The sequence below is a fragment of the Cynocephalus volans genome, chromosome 10 (genome assembly GCF_027409185.1).
Source record: "Cynocephalus volans isolate mCynVol1 chromosome 10, mCynVol1.pri, whole genome shotgun sequence".
Taxonomy (NCBI): Eukaryota; Metazoa; Chordata; class Mammalia; order Dermoptera; family Cynocephalidae; genus Cynocephalus; species Cynocephalus volans.
Window position 1 is genome coordinate 34,530,178 of NC_084469.1, and position 16,150 is coordinate 34,546,327.

At 47.5% G+C, this 16,150-nt stretch overlaps 1 protein-coding gene across 2 annotated transcripts; it reads right to left on the bottom strand.

Moving 5' to 3' along the window:
* Window positions 1-5,867: 5,867 nt before the first annotated feature.
* Window positions 5,868-8,997, bottom strand: LOC134388848 (asialoglycoprotein receptor 1). Of its 2 annotated transcripts, XM_063112170.1 has the most exons (8): window positions 8,928-8,997; window positions 7,330-7,446; window positions 7,086-7,181; window positions 6,939-7,010; window positions 6,590-6,676; window positions 6,348-6,499; window positions 6,166-6,272; window positions 5,868-6,024 (listed from the first exon to the last, which is right to left on the bottom strand). In XM_063112170.1, the coding sequence occupies exons 1-8, from the start codon at window positions 8,995-8,997 to the stop codon at window positions 5,868-5,870; spliced, it is 858 nt and encodes a 285-aa protein (XP_062968240.1). The 2 variants fall into 2 exon arrangements, with proteins under 2 accessions (XP_062968240.1, XP_062968241.1); XM_063112171.1 differs by lacking the exon at window positions 7,330-7,446.
* Window positions 8,998-16,150: the final 7,153 nt, after the last annotated feature.

Sequence of the window (16,150 nt, forward strand, 5' to 3'; positions counted from 1 at the left end):
GCTTATCTGCTAAATTTCTATATGTACTGGGATATAGTCAAAATCTATTGCTTGGTTTGCCCGCCCCCAAATCCAACCCCCCATCTGTACCTCCACATTTCTGTGAACCTTCCCTCTCCCCCTCCTTGACATATGGTCACTGTCGTGACCGCCATAATGTGACCCTTGGCTCCAGTTTATTAATACAGTGTTAGTCACTGACCCAGCCAATCAGTGCCTTCCCAAGGAGTTTGGAGAGAGGAACACAGAGAGACAGAGAAAGTGAGAGAGAGAGGGGAGAGAGGGTAGGTATGCAAGCTATAAAACACGGGAGTGTTGTGAGGATGTGAACTGAGAACAGAGAAGTCGATCCTCACTAAGAGGAAAGAAAGAGGCAGATGCTGTGAAAGGCGTAGAGCTCATTCACAAAGAGAACCTACTGGGTCCCCTACAGCACACAAGTCGCCCTTTTGTCACAGGCCCAGCTGCACCCCTGCCCAGAGATCCCCTGAGATATTCCACTGTCCTCCTGATAAACTCCCTTGTTTACTCAAGCTGGTTCCCACTGGGTTTCTGTCACAACCAAAACAGCCCCCTCTAATTCTCTGGATCCATTTCTGGAGCCTATTCCATGTCTTTGACTCACCTACCCATTCTGTTTTAATTATGTAGCTTTATAATATACTTTAATATCTGATAGGGCAAGTCTCCTAATTATTGTTCTTTTAAAATTTTTCTGCTGGCTATCCTCACATGTTTATTCTTCCAGATAAATTTAGATTAGTTTTGTCAAATCCCAAAAAAACATTCACCAGAAATTTTGATTTGTATAACCTTGAATTTATAGATTAATCTAGGGAAAATTGACATCGTAGCGACATTGAGACTCCCTAGCCAAGAATAAGTTGGTTATGTTCAAGTGTGCTTATGACCTTCACTAGAGTTTTACAGTTGTTTTCATACACATCTTGTTCATTCTTAGCTATTTTATGTTTTGGTTGTTATTGTGCATCCCCATCATTCTTACCGGAGTTTGGATATGAGGCCTTGCATATGGACACCTCTGGTGCCCTTCCTCATGTCCCCTTGACCCACTGATTTCAGCCACAACAGAGGTGGACAGTTCCATGTGAGCCCAAATAGCTCCTTTTGCTGACAAACTCCCACCTCCAGCAGGAGCCTTGCTTCCCGCCCCAGGGAACTTCCTCTAAGGCCAGTAGGATCCTGCTCAGCCAGCATAAGCACAGCCCAGAACTGCAGGGAGTGAACACCCATGTGGAGCAGGAGCTGGGGGGTAAATCCTCCAGACGCCCCTCCTTTAGGCCAACTATTCTGCATACTTAGGAGATGCTGGTGAGCCCCTATCCCCAAAGCATGTGGCAGCCTTGGTAATGCCCCCCTACTGGTCCTTTCTCCTTCCACCCGCTTGTCCCCAATCCCACACCCTCCTCTCCTTCATTCCTACTTTCTGGGATCATTTCCCAAGAAAAGTACCTCCTTCAAGTCCTTCTCTCAGGCTTCCAGCCCTAGCAGGAAATGAGAGGGAAGGAGGAGAGGGATGTGAGGATGTTGACCCCCCAGCTCCCTCCCTGCAGGGTTGCTGTGAGCCTGCTGCCTCCTGCAGCCAAAAGTCCAGCTCCAGTTGCGGGGCCTCTTCCTGGATCTTTGCGGTGGTAACAGCTCCCCACGCTGGATACCTGGGCTCCTGCCCCATTCCTTGTGGCTTCCATAATCCTGCTCACACCTTTGTAAATAGTCCCTTTGTTAAGACATCCTCCAGTTACCCATTTTGAGTATGCCATGTGTCGCTTGCTGGGAGTGACATTGTCATTGAACTGAAATCTCTAATTTTCATGCATTTTCACTAAATTTATTTGACATTTTGGTGTGAGTTTTGGAGGCCTTATTTAAGAAGTCCTTCTATACTCCTAGGAGAATAGATTTCCTTCCTTATTTTTTGCCATTAATTTTGTAGCTTTACCTTTTGTGTTTAGGTATTCAATCTACTCAGCATCCACCTTTGTCTGTGAGGCTAAGTACGAACCCAGTTTTATTTGTCTTCATATAGAGAGTCAGTTTTCCCAGTAATGTCTTTTTTCCTCCAATTTGAGATTCCCCTTTTATTGTATATTAAGTTCCCACTTATGCATAATTCCGTCTCTGAGCTCTTTATTCCATAGCATTGGTCTATCTGTCTGTTCTTGTATTATTACCATGCTGTTTTTTATTACTATGGCTTTGTAATATATCTTAATGTCTAATAAGGCTTGTTCCCCTTACCCCAACTTTTGCTCTTTTTTTTCCCAAATTGACTTCTATCTTGCCATATGTATTTTTTTAAAGGTTGCTGAGTTGCTTTTAAAAATCCAGCTCAAATTTTTATTCTCATTTCATTGAATTTATAGATTAATTTAGAAAGAATTTTAATTTTTTTCTTGTATATGCTTCATACATTATTGTGGTAATAGCCAACTAATATACCTGCAAAATCCTCTTATTAGGTCTAATTATTTGTAGATGGTGCTGGTTTTCTGTATAGATGATTATATTGTTTTATCTCCTCCTTTCCAATCTTCACAACTTAAATGGCTTTTCTAGTCTTGTGCGGTCTGGCCAGTACACCCAGGATGATATTAAACAGCAGCAATAACAGCAGTATGACAGAGACTTCTAGCTGACCCCTAATATTGATTCTCCCCTTTTCTTTACACCAGGGGTCAGCATTTTCTGTAAAGGGCCAGATAGAAAATATTTTAGGCATTCTGGGCCATACTGTCTTTATTATAACACTCAACTCTGCTGTTGTAACATGAAAGCTGTCATAAATAATATGTAAACAAATGAGCATGGCTGTGTTTCAATAAAACTTTATTTACAAAAACAGGTGAGGGCTAATGTTTGGTGACTCCTGCTCCACAGTAATAAAATCCCCGGTTTTTTAGCTAAAATTTGGCCTCGTGGAATAAGAGTGTACTTCTCAGACCCATTCATAGCTAACTGTGACCCTGGGACTAGTTTTGATCAAGCAGAGGAAAGCTGAAGTGGTGCATACAACTTCCAGAAGTGTCCTCATAACAGAGAGACAGAGAATGTGCAGTTCTCTTCCTCTTTTCTCCTTTCTCTTGTCTGAAATGTGTTATGACTAGAGTGGGGCAGACATTTTGGAACACGTGACAGAAGCCATTTGGTGAGGACAGTGGAGCAACAAGATAGAAGCAGCCAAAGTTCTGAAAGTTTTCCTCATAAGTAGGAGTTGAATTTTTGCCAAGTGCTTTTTCTCTATTGTGTCATTTTTTTTTAAGTTTTGTATTCCCTTAATATATTATTCTGTGATCCCTACTTTTTTTTTTTTTTTTTTTTAAGATGACCAGTAAGGGGATCTTAACCCTTGACTTGGTGTTGTCAGCACCACACTCTCCAAGTGAGCGAACCGGCCATCCCTATATAGGGATCCGAACCCGTGGCCTTGGTGCTATCAGCACCGCACTCTCCCAAGTGAGCCACAGGCCAGCCCCCCTACATTTTTTATATTAATAGATCTTGCTGGTGTTAAACTATCTTTGAATTCTTCTTACATATCCTATTTGAACATTTTATCTCATTTAATACAGTTTGATTTATTTAGCTAATATTTGATATAAGAGTTTTACATTTCTGGTCATTATAGTGAACATTCTCCATTTGAAATTTGTTAAGACTTGCTTTACGGCCCAGTATTTGCTCAATTATTTGAAAATGTCTCACTGTACTTGAAAAGAATGGGCATTCTGCACTTGATGAATGTAGTGTACTAAATATGCCCATTAGGTCATAACACTCATAGTTCAATCTGGGATTCAAAACATCTGTCTCCTTATTGATTTTTTTTTTTTTTTGTCTGAGAGAAATGTTTTACAATCTTCTACTATAAATGTAAATTTGCTTTTTTTCCCCTCATACTTCTAAAATTTTCAATTCGTTTATTTTGTGGTTACGTTATTCAGTGCATACATACTTAACATTGACATATCTTCCTGTCAGATTGAACCTTTTATCATTAGGAAGTGATCCTTTTTATCTCTAATAATACTTTTTGTTATAAGGGGTATTTTATTTGATAATTATTTTGGTTATAATTTGCCCAGTACATATGCCTTTTTTATACCTTTGCTTTCAAATTCTCTGTTTCAGTTGTGTCTTTGGGCACATAATTAAATTTTATTTTTATTCTGTCTGGAAGTTTTTTTGTCTTTTCACAAGATAACTTAGTCTTTTGCATTTAATATAATCAGCAACATATTTTAATTCATAACTAACCTTTTATCTAGTGCTCCTTCTTATCGACCTGTTCTGAGGTTTTTAATCTTTCCAACCTTCTTTTAGATAAATATTTTTTCTTCATTTTTCCTGTTTATAAATGTGGAAGTTATAATCTCTGCTTCTAAGGGATTTGCCTGAAAATTACAACAACAATAGAGAAAATACTGTTTCTACTTTGCTGTTTTAAATCCAGACGTGTTATATATCATCTACGTCTGTACTTATACAACTTTTCTTCTTTTTAAAGTTGTGTCGATCTCCTTTTTTCCTCTTTCATATTTATTTTATTCACCTTTTCCAAATCAGGTTTTTCTTTTATTCATCATATCTACATTTTTATTCTCTAGTGCATTAAGTTTTGCTTGTATTTTTGTAAGTTCCTTCCTTCTATTTTGGGGGATTTATTTTGTTAATCTTTTCCAGCTTTTTGAGTTAAAACTTAGCTTATATCAATTCAGCCTTTCTCATTTTTTAATAAATGCACTTATCCCTATATAGATTTCCTCCTGAGGAACTGCTTTCGACCCCACGGTTTCAGTATGTAATGCTCTCAATGTTCATTTCTAAATCACTTGACTTTTTCATTTTGATTTTCTCTTGAACTCAAAATTATTTAGAAAGATGGTGAGAAAGTTATATATGACAGATCTTTTTTTGGCTGTACTTTTGTGCTCATTTCTCTATTTTATTGTGGTTAGAGCATGGCTCCTTCTTGGAATTAGCTGAGGTCTTATTTAGGGGCAAATACTTTGTCATTTTTTTGTTGTTGTTGATAATTACATGAGTATTTGTAAGTTCTTAATCATTTTGTCCTAACTCCCATCATTGGTTGTCGATTCTGTTAATTTGGTGCTACTCTTCCATGTGACTGGTCTTCCTCCTATGTTTGGTGACTCCTGGTTGTGTAGTCATCATATTTGTTACCTGTCTGTGAATGCTGCTTCTGTTTACTGTAATGAATGCAACAGATAGCAGGGAGTTGTATTCAAAGTTTTTGAAGCACTGAACAAACTGGGGCAGTTCCATTCCTGGGAGGTATTGCTGCAAGTAGTATGGTCTCCAGTAACAATACTATTTCACACTGAGACTCAGAGAATAGAATAACTTGCCCAAACTCATATACCTGTAATTAATAAAGTTGGGCTCTTAACCCAGGCCATGTGACCCAAAGCTCAGACCCTTCTCATGGTGCCAAGCTGCCTCCCCAAGGCTTCCTCATGCCAGCCAGCCCACTCCTGGTTCCTAACCCCCAATAAGCAGACAACTCATAGAATTTACATTTCTTTTTACTCTAGAATTACATTCTTTTTACTCTAGAATTTACTCCAGAAGAATTACATCTTCTTTTTACTCTAAAAAGAGTTGACAATAATAATCTGCACACTGCAGAAAGTGATATGGGTTTCAATCTCCCCACCCCTCCAAGCATTGCCCAGCATTTCCTCAGGCATCACCCTTTACACTTCCCTTAAAATCATAGATGAAAATCCTTGAGAAGGCGGAGGAGGCCTCCAGATAAAAGGATTCCCAATCCCTGACCCTTCGGAGGTCAAGGCATTGAGGAAATAAATTAGGGGGAGAGAAGGCCCCTATGCAGCCTTGCCCAGCTCTGTCTCGCAGACCCAGTGGTAGGCTCTCTGGCAGACTTCATCGTTCCAGCGACCATCCTCAGTGAAGTGGGCACAGTCCTCGCCTCCTCCCAGCCCGTGCCCATGCCAGTCGTCAGGCTGCTGTGGTTTCCAGTTCCTGCAGACATGACAGAGCTGTGGCCCCCGAAGGAAGGACGTTTAGCCAAGTCCCCAGGAGGCCCCTCCCACGTGGGGCCACAGGCTGGGAAGGCAGCGGGAGGGTCAGAGGGAGCCGAGCTTCTGGAGGACACACACTCACTTGAAGCCTGTCTCGTAGTCTGTCCCATCCACCCATTTCCATGGCCCATTTTGGTCTGAGAGGCCCATCCAGGTGTTCACACGGCCTATGTGATGCTGTACAAATTTCTGGGGGAGAGGAGGGTGGCGATCGCCTCTCCCTTAGACCAGCCAGCCTCCCACTCGAGCCCTCTGGGGCCTCACCTGTTCGTCCCCGGAGGTAACCACCACCAGGTGGGCGTTCTCCAGCTGGCAGTACCTCTCAGCCTCGGACCAGGGCTTCTCAGAGCGAGAGAACCAGTAGCAGCTGCCCTCGTGCTCCACCCAGTTAACCGGGCAGCAGGTCCTTTCGGAGCCTGAGGGGACAGAGGAAGGGTGAGAAGGCCGAGGCCCTCCCTGAGGGGAGGTGGGAAGGAAAGTGGGAACGGGCGCCCCCACCTCCTCACCATTGCCCTGGAGGACGGCCATCTGACAGCTCAGGCTGCGCAGGTCAGACACAAACTGCTTCACGTGCAGCAGCAAGCTGGAGTGATCTGAGAGACAGAGGACAGAGGGAGTGGGGATGATGGGCGTGGAGGCAGGGAAATGAGGCCAGTGTGAACAGTGGCTGGAGGAGTCTGTCATCTTTGCCCTGGGACCCAAAGACTAATCACAGATTCCCCTGCCACAAGACGCCTTAGTTTGACCTGAAAGATCCCCTATGCCCTCCATGCGCACACACGCATGCGCACACACACACACGCACGCGCGCACACGAACGCGCGCGCACACGCACGCGCACACTCCCTCTCTGACCTTCACTCAGGTCCTGCTGCTGTTTCTCCAGCTGGGACTCCAGCGACTTCATCTTTCTTCCAACACTGCCTCCTGGGGAGAGACTTGCTCAGTGTCCTGACTCTTCACCATCCCACAGCTCCCCAGTCCCAGCCCAGCCCCCCTCACCCTGGGTGCTCAGGGCCTTGACGTCGGCCTCAGTGCTCACTGTGAAGTTGCTGAATGTCTCTCTCAGGGCCCGCAGCTCCTTCTGCAGCTGGGCATCTGGACAGGACAGGATGTGGACGGGACAAACTGAAGGAGTTGTGTCCACCACCACTGCACCCCTCACTCCCCTCACCACTGTCCCACATCCGTGCTCCCCACCCCACCCCATATTGCCTCCATCCCTGCCCACCCCTGGGGCACCCACTTTGGGATCCGATCACACAGACAACCACCAGCAACAGGAGGCTGAGGCCCAGGGACAGCAGGAGGAGGCGGGGTCCTGAGCAGAGACGCTGCAAGAGGGGCTGGGGAGGAGGTGGCCCTGCAAGAGGAGAGGGTGTCAGGAGCTCAGGGACAGAGAGAGAGGGGGGAGCTTGGAGCAGCTCCAGGGTCCAGGAGGGGAGCATGCTAAGGCTCCTCCAATAGACTGGGAGGAATCATATCGATTAAGAAATCTGGGCAGAGGGCCGGCCTGTGGCTCACTCGGGAGAGTGTGGTGCTGACAACACCAGGTCAAGGGTTAAGATCCCCTTACCGGTCATCTTTTTAATATAAAACAAAAGGAAAAGAAATCTGGGCAGTAGGCGACCCTGCGGGGCCAGAGGCAACCGGGAGTGGGGAAGGAAAGAGGGCTCAGGAGTGGGGCAAAAGTTTGGCCTTTCCTGAGCCCGCCCAAGCCCTGAGTCTTTGCTGACACCTAGTGGCAAGACTGCGTCACTGCAGCCGATAAACATCAGTCCCTGCGGGCCTGAGCCGCGGCTGACGGAGTGGCCCCGCGGTCTGCGGAGCCGCTGCCCCACCCTGAAGGTGGGAAGAAGAGCTTGCTTTCTCTCTCCATGCATCCCACCCGTCTTTAGCTGCGTGCAGGGAGAGAAGGCGGAGTAGCCAGACTTCAGACCCCCTCATGTCGCTCCCACCCAAGGAAAAGAGAACACTCTAGCCCTGTCCCCTGTGAGCTGGAGTGTGCGGTCCCCTTCCCCGTCAAAGGGCACTGCCCAACCCATTCCCCAAGAACTTCCTCCTTGCTCAGCCTAAACAACACTCCTTGCTCAGAGGATAAAGAAGTGGTTTGAAGGGGGCTTGTTTTTGATGCTGAAGGGCCCCATGATCAGAGACCCCCTGGCCTCCCTCACAAACATCCTCAGCCTCTTCAAGAAGTCACACACACACACACACACACATACACACACGCACACGCGCACACGCACGCACACACACACACACACACACACACACACACACACACACACGAGAGCGCGTGCAGCCAGAGCTCCCCGGGTACTGGAAGAGGAAAGGAAGAGGGGACCTAATTTCTTCATAAGAAACAGATAATAACCTCATCTCTTCGGCTTCCAGTTGTTTCCATACACGTGTCCACCTCCGGGGTCAGGAGGCATACAGAAGTCTTGGGCACCTGTCACCAAGAAAGGGACCCACCCCCACACCCTGCACCTCCTCTAAGAGAGGCGACTCAGACACCATTCTTTGTGCAAGTGGGACAGACCCAGAGATAGAGCCAGGGGTGGTGGGAAAAAGCTGGAGCTGAGGCTGGGGGTGGGGGCAGTGACAGCCACCAAATGCTCACCTTTCAGATATGGGGAAAAGGCATCCCTCACCTGTTTGTTTGTTTGTTTTTAAAGATGACCGGTAAGGGGATCTTAACCCTTGACTTGGTGTTGTCAGCACCACGCTCTCCCAAGTGAGCGAACCGGCCATCCCTATATAGGGATCCGAACCCGTGGCCTTGGTGTTACCAGCACCACACTCTCCCAAGTGAGCCACGGGCCGGCCCTCATCCCTCACCTGTCCTGAGCTGATGATGGTCGTTCTCCTCATTGTCCATATGCTGAAGGTCTCGATATTCCTTTGTCATCATAGGGCTGGTGGTGGACCTGGGACTGAGTCAAGGCTGAGGTTAGGGCTGAAGTCGGGGCTGCACGGAGCTGGAGCTGGAGTGTGGAGTCTGATCCCTTTCTAAGTCTGCTTCGTGGCTCCATGGAGACCTTTATTCTTTCCACTATCCCCTCCCAAGCCTGATATCCAAAATCTATCCTCTGACATTTTTCTACCCAGCCTCCACACACCCCCACACACACCGGCTCCCCTCCCCACTGTCCCCCTCAGCCAGTCCACCTGCCTTTCTTCCCGTTTTACTTGCTGAAGGTTTCAAGATCTGACTCCCAGGTCCCTCAGTGCTGTGCAGATCCCAGGCTTAGGAGGGAGGGCTGAAGCCTGGAGAATTGGGATGGGTGACAGACCTGGATGATGGGAGAGGTGGGGGCAGGGTCCATACGAGGACCCTGAGCCCAATTCGTCTGTGTGTCTGCGTATCCGAACCTGGTATCTCCAGTGCCCAGGACTTTGAACAGTAAACAAAGGTGGAAATAGATTTGGAGCATGGAGGGGGGAATGGGGGATGGGTTGCATTTCTTCTCATCCCCAGCAAGGGAGAGTCTCCTGGTCTGTCTCCCCCACCCCCACATGCCGGTCACCTCACTCCTCACACACCATTTGGGAAGGGGAGCCAGGCCAGGACAGGCTGGGGAGCAGCCTGCTGGTTCCACTCTGTCCCTCCCCCTTCACTTCCAGCCTCGGAATTTTCCAGAATAATTACTGTCCCCAAATATCCCTGACCAGGATCAGAGGGACAGGTTCTCTGCTCTTGCCCAATCTGGTATCTGAGCTGCAGGTCCTAGCTTTCTGTGGGCTCCGCCACGAGACTGCCCAGCTCACCTCACCCTCCTGGGGAGTAAAGTCCTCACACGCTGCGTGTGGGGACAGGCAGGGGGGGCGGTGTGGGGACAGGCAGGAGAGCCTCAGCTGGGACTGCTGACAACAAACCTCCACAGACCCCTGCTGTGCTGTGTGCTCCCCACCACCCCCGCTCAAAACTTTTCATTCACTAACTTCTCTCCTAATCCCCAGAGGACATCCCATAGCACATCCTCAGCTGAGAAAGCTGAGGCCCTGGAAGGTAAAAACTTGTCCAGGATCACTGCAAGGAAGCTGCAGGGTAGGACTGGAGCTTGGGCAGCCTGACTCCAGGCCCACGTGCCACCCCCAGAACCACCCTCAGACATCCTGTAGACAGGGCTGGGCCCCAGGGTCCCAGAGATGCCAAGACATGGTCCCTCAGGGCCTCACAGGGGCTTCAGAGAGAGTTGTATGAATTCAAATTATGCTAACTTGGAAACTGGGCAATACTAAAGATGCTAGTAAGTCTTGCCTTAGATCCCAAATGTGAAGTCATACAAATCCTACTTCACAGTTATTTCAATGAGAAAACTAGGCTTGAGTTATGGGAGCTTTAAATTCTAGGAGATGTTCAGGAACACATCCCCTGAATAACATTGACAGCTCTGTGTGTGCCCTCATTTGTCTGTGTCCTGAAATCCCACGTTGTTTACAGGCACTGGGACTGTAGCCAGTGATTTTGGTGACTATCGGCTGTTAATTTAGCATTCTCTGATACTATCACTTACAGTCTGCTTTATTCAGGCTAACGAACCTACGCTGTTTTGGTCAGAATAGCAGCTAGCCTCGCAGAAGTAGTGATTGGAAGGGAGGACTGGGTGGCCGAGGGGAGATGGAAATGTTTAGCTTCCTGGTCTGGATGCTGGTCACATGGTGGTGTTCAGTTTGTTAAACTGCAGAAAGCTGTAGGTTTATGGTCTGTGCATTCTTCTGTTTGTATGTTGTACTGGAATACAATGTTTTGAAATCTGGTGTCTACCCTACAACCTCCTTCCCCAGACTCAGTGACTAAAGAGCAGTGCTTGGACCAGTGCTAAAAAACACCCTCCAAAGCCAATAACTTTAGAGTGGAAATCAGAAGTGATAAGACACAGACAGATAAATACCATGATGTGCCAGGCCACTCATTTACAAGCAAGCCTTCTGCAAAATACCAGAGATAATCCATACTGAAAAACCAAAAAGTAGCTGAAAAGCAAAACTATGCCACAATGGTGATAGATTTATGCACTCTGAGAACTCATCCACCCTTTACATTTATTCCTTTAAGAATATATATCTTGGGCCAGCCCATAGCTCACTTGGGAGAGTGTGGTGCTGATAACACCAAGGCCAAGGGTTCGGATCTCTACATAGGGATGGCCATTTGGGTCACTTGGGAGAATGTGGGGCTGATAACACCAAGTCAAGGGTTAAGATACCCTTACCTGTCATCTTAATAAAAAATAAAATAAAAATAAAAATAAAGAATATATATCTTAGGGCTGGACAGTTAGCTCAGTGTTATAACACCAAGGCCAAGGGTTCAGATCTACATACTGGCCACCCACCAAAAAAAAAAAAAAAGCATTTATACCTTGAGTTTTGCAAGATCTTCAGGGAAAAGCCTCATGTATTAACTTTATACTGCTGAGTAACAAAATACCACAAATGTAGTGGCTTAAGACAGTACCCATTTATTAGCTCACAGTCTGTAGGGCAGAAGTCCAACTGGGTTCTGTACTCAGGCTCGCTGAGTCAAGATCAAGGTGCTGGCAGGACTGTATTCCTTTCAGGAGGCTAAGGAGAAGAATCCACTTCCAGGTTCACTCAGGCTGCTGACATAATCCAGTTCCTGCAGCTGTAGGTCTGAGGTCCCCATTTCCTTGCTGGCTGTCAGCCAGAGGCCGCTCTCTGTTTCTAAAGGCCACCCACATTCCTTGTCGCATGGCCCCTCCATCCTCAAAGTCATCAACAGTGCATGGAATCTTTCTCATGCCTCACATCTCTCTGACTTCCTCTGTGCTTTTAAAGAGGCTGTGTGATTAGATTAGGCCCACCTGGATAATCTTCCCATCATAAGGTCAATTTTGTATATAACATATATACATATACGGGGTATATGTGGTTTCATCTATATATAAGGTCAACTATAAATAAGCATGAGAATGACAGCTCATCATAGTCATGGGTTCCAGGGATTCGGTGTGGAAGCTTGGGGGGCTGCTTTTAGAACTCTGCCTACCACACTTCACACAAACAACCACCCTGTCCCCCTCTCAGCATGATTCCTTCTGGAATGCACACACGTCCAAGAGCAATTCAAACATGGCAAGCTAGGCTTAGAACCTGGGAATCCCACCTCCAGGGCAATCAAGAAAGGCTCCCTAAAGGACGTCTATAATGTGGGCCTAGAACAACAGGCAGGATTTTATCAGTGGTAATAAGCAGGTGACCCTGGGTAGAGGGAATAGAAGCAGAAGAGAAATGAGAAAGTCAGAAACTGAGCCAGAGAGGTAGCTTGGGCCACCCTGAGGAGGGCCTTAAATCCCAGGGAGAGGCATTTGGAATGTCATTCAGAAGCACAGAGGTCTCCAAAGTAGGGGACATGCCCCCTAGGAGGTCACAAGATCATCCATTAGGAATGTGGGAAGAAAATATTAAGACATAGATATACATATTTTTTAATCCCTTTTCTCTAGGTTTCTATTTGGGATATGTTTTATAATGTATGTAATAGATTTGTACAGCTATATGTGTGTATTATTTATCTATTGCTGCAAAATAGTTACTCCAGAACTTAGCAACTTAAAGCAATGAATATTGACGACCTCACTCAGTTTACGAGGGTCAGGAATCTGGGTGCAGTTTAGCCAATTGGTTCTGGCTCAGGGCTTCTCACAAGGGTGCAGTCAAGATGTCAGCCAGTGCCACGTTCTTTCAAAGACCTGACCAAGACTGGAAGATCAACTGCCAAAGTGACTCTCTCACATGGCGAACAAGCTGGTGCTGGTTGTTGACAAGGGGCCTCAGTTCTTCACATGGCCTCTCCACAGGGCTGCTTGGGTGTCCTCACAACATGGCAGCTGGCTCCCCACCCCTGACCCCAGCAAGTGATCCAAGAGCACAACTTCTTTTATGGCCCAGCACAGAAGTAACAGTCCATCATTTCCACACTCTCCTATTGGTCACAGTGGTCAGCCCTGCTCAGCGTGGGAGAGCTACACAGGGGTGTGAGCACCAGGAGGTGAGAATCACTGGGGGCCGTCTTGAAGGCTGGCTACCACCACACGTATAGAATAGATGAGCATACATTGGGGAGACACATGCTCAAAAACATTTTACTGGTGGGGGCACATGATCAACAAACTTAAAATTGTGACTATAGACTATGGGGGCCCATGAAGAGTTGCAGGCAGGGCAGTGGTGAGGTCAGATCTATAAGTTGCATAATGGTCTGGCCTTGGTGTGGGTGCTGGGTCAGAGGTGGGAGGCCCAGAGGCAGGAAGATCAGTCAGGAGGCTGCTGTATTGGTCCCAGTGAGAAACTGTGAGGCTCGAGGCCAAAGAGAGAGGGCCACAGGGGCAGAACTTTAGCAGAGGAATGAGTGGACCTGGTGGCTGCTGAATGTGCAGTGAGGGAAGGAACTGGGGAGAGGGGGATGGGCAGCAGCACACCTGGCCAGGGTCCAGACGGCTGCTAGAGATGGGTCTGGAGTCTGCAGAAAGACCTGAGGGCAGAGTCCTGGGGGTGGCCCAGGTGTGGCAAAGAGCCCTGTGATGCGTCCACTCTGTGAGAGGCCTTAGTGGAGAGAAAGCAGCCCAGAACAGAGTCCCTACCAGTGGGTGAAGAGAAGACAGAGCCCCAGGACTGCCAGCCATATAAGCCCAGAAGTGCCGGTGACCTTCAGGCCAGCTCTGGGGACCCCAGGTGCCAGGTTAAAGACTGCAGGATAGTTCAGTTGGTTAGAGTGCAGCCTTGCGACACAGAGATCAAGGATTTGGATCCCCATACCAGCCAGCCACCAAAAAAAGAAGACTGCCAGGGAGAGAAAGTGGGCTTAATGCCCACTCAGAGAGTTATTGTCAAGGTTAAATGAGATAATGAGTGAAAAGCATTTAGCACAGTGCCAGCACATGCTAGCTATTGTTATTTTTATTACTCTCACTAGCAGCACAGCCAAGAGTTGAGTTAGACCTTGGGGACCTCTTTGAGTGTGTGTGAAAGTGGGATCAGGACAGCAGAGGATGTCTCCCCCCATACCCCAGAGGATGGTTAGCAACTTCGCTGGGACAGCTGGGGCCCCAGGAGGTATTTGACTTAGGGCAGCCCCTCCCCTTCTATGGAGAAGGGGACCTGGGCTCTGAGCTCCCTCAGCCCTTGCCCATCCCTCTCAGAGCACTTCCAACCTCATGTTTGGGATGGGCCTACCTTGCTCTTGCCCCGGACCCAGAAGGTTGGGCTACATCTCGTGCCTCTTGGCATCCCAGTCCTACAGAGAGTCTGGCACAGCAGATCTCGAGAAGAGATGACTGAATGAGTGGGCAGGAGGGTAAAGCGAAGGCTCAGTGCTGACCTTACAAAGAGGGTGGCCAGAGGTTCCCCACATCTAGGAGAGGCTGAGCAGGGCTTAGGTTGAGATGAAGCAGGAGAGGCTAAGGGACCGCATTCAGGCTGGAGGACCCAGCACTAGGGGTAGAGGCAAGGGAAGAGAGGGATGGCTGGGGCTGGAAGGAGGAAATGGCTCTCTGCACACGAGTTCAAAATCTGAACTGACACAACCCACGCCAAGGGCTTCAGCTCCCCATCTCTGTGGGGACAGGGGTCTCTCTCTCTGTCCCGGCTCTCTCCTCCCGACTCCACTCTCTCCACCCCAGCCACACCCCAACTTTTCTGCCCGGGAAAGCCAAGGATCTGTGACCAGGATCTCCTCTGTGCCTCCTTCCTACTTTTGGAGGGTGAAAATTTTAGAAAATTCTTTTTTTTTTTTTTTTTTTAAAAGATGACCGGTAAGGGGATCTCAACCCTTGGCTTGGTGTTGTCAGCACCACACTCAGCCAGTGAGCGAACCGGCCATCCGTATATGGGATCCAAACCCAGGGCCTTGGTGTTATCAGCACAGCACTCTCCCGAGTGAGCCACAGGCCGGCCCAAAATTTTAGAAAATTCTAAAATTCCAAATGTTTCCAGGTTTTATTTAACTTTCAGCTTTACACAGTGACTGAAAATAGACCAAGAGGCCAATAGCAATGTTTTCTTTTTCTTTTTTTTTTTTTTTTTGGCAGCTGGCTGGTGCAGGGATCGAACCCCGGACCGTGGTGTTACCATCACCATGCTCTAACCACCTGAGCTAACCAGCCAGCCCTGCCTGTTACCAATGTCTACCGTGTGCCAGGCACTGTGCTAAGGGCTTTACATGTATTATCTTTATTCCTTTATTCCTCACAGGAACAGTGAGGTAAGTAGTTATTACTTCCATTTTACAGCAAGTAAAACTGAGGCTCAGAGAGGTTAAGCTCTTTGCCCAAAGTGCAGGGACACCACCATCTCTCACCTCAGCCTCAGCCACAGCCACCTGGCTCTCTATCGCCCTCTACTGTGCGTTCTTCAGCACATGCAGCCGCCCTGCTGAAACAGAAACCCTGTGGCTCCGGCCTTACAGCCCTCCAAAGCTTTTGAAGGCACTTTGAGTAAAATCCTCCTAAAGTCCTACATGTCAGGCCTCGCTTACTTCTCCGACCCATCTCCCACCCGCCACCTTGCTCCATCTCAGTGACCTCCTGTCATCCAACCTTTCAGACATTCCTGCCCTGCTACTCCTCCACTTGGCAAACTCTCCTCAATCCCAGTCTTTGTAATCATTCAGCCTCCACCCAAACGCTGCTCCAAGAAGAGGCCTCCCTCATCATCCTGTCTCAACTAGCAAGGACACGTGCTCACCAGTCACTCTATTTAACGGCATATATCATTAAACAATATTTGTCAGATAGTGATACATTCACTAAATAATATTTGTCAAATAATGATACATTCATTATTTAATATTTAAATAATGATACATTCATTAAATAATATTTGTCAGGTAATGATACATTTGGAGATAGTTTATTACCTACTGTCTGTCATCCCCATTGGATGGACCCAAAGTTCCCTGAGGACAAGGACATTGCCATCCCAGCATTTAGAACACTGCCTGACACCAAGGAAAATCCAAATAAGTATTTGCTGAAAGAATTAAAGAGGGTTTGGGAAAGGGGGACCAGGATTTGAACCCAAGTCTGTTTGGAAGCCCC

Bases quoted from the DNA above. Each gene is read 5' to 3' on its own strand.
- LOC134388848 (XM_063112170.1), bottom strand. From the start codon at position 8,997: ATGACAAAGGAATATCGAGACCTTCAGCATATGGACAATGAGGAGAAC. The intron at 7,011-7,085 runs GTGAGGGGGGCT...GTCTCTCCCCAG, and splicing joins CAAGGCCCTGAGCACCCAGG to GAGGCAGTGTTGGAAGAAAG. The intron at 6,273-6,347 runs GTGAGGCCCCAG...CCTCTCCCCCAG, and splicing joins TTACCTCCGGGGACGAACAG to AAATTTGTACAGCATCACAT.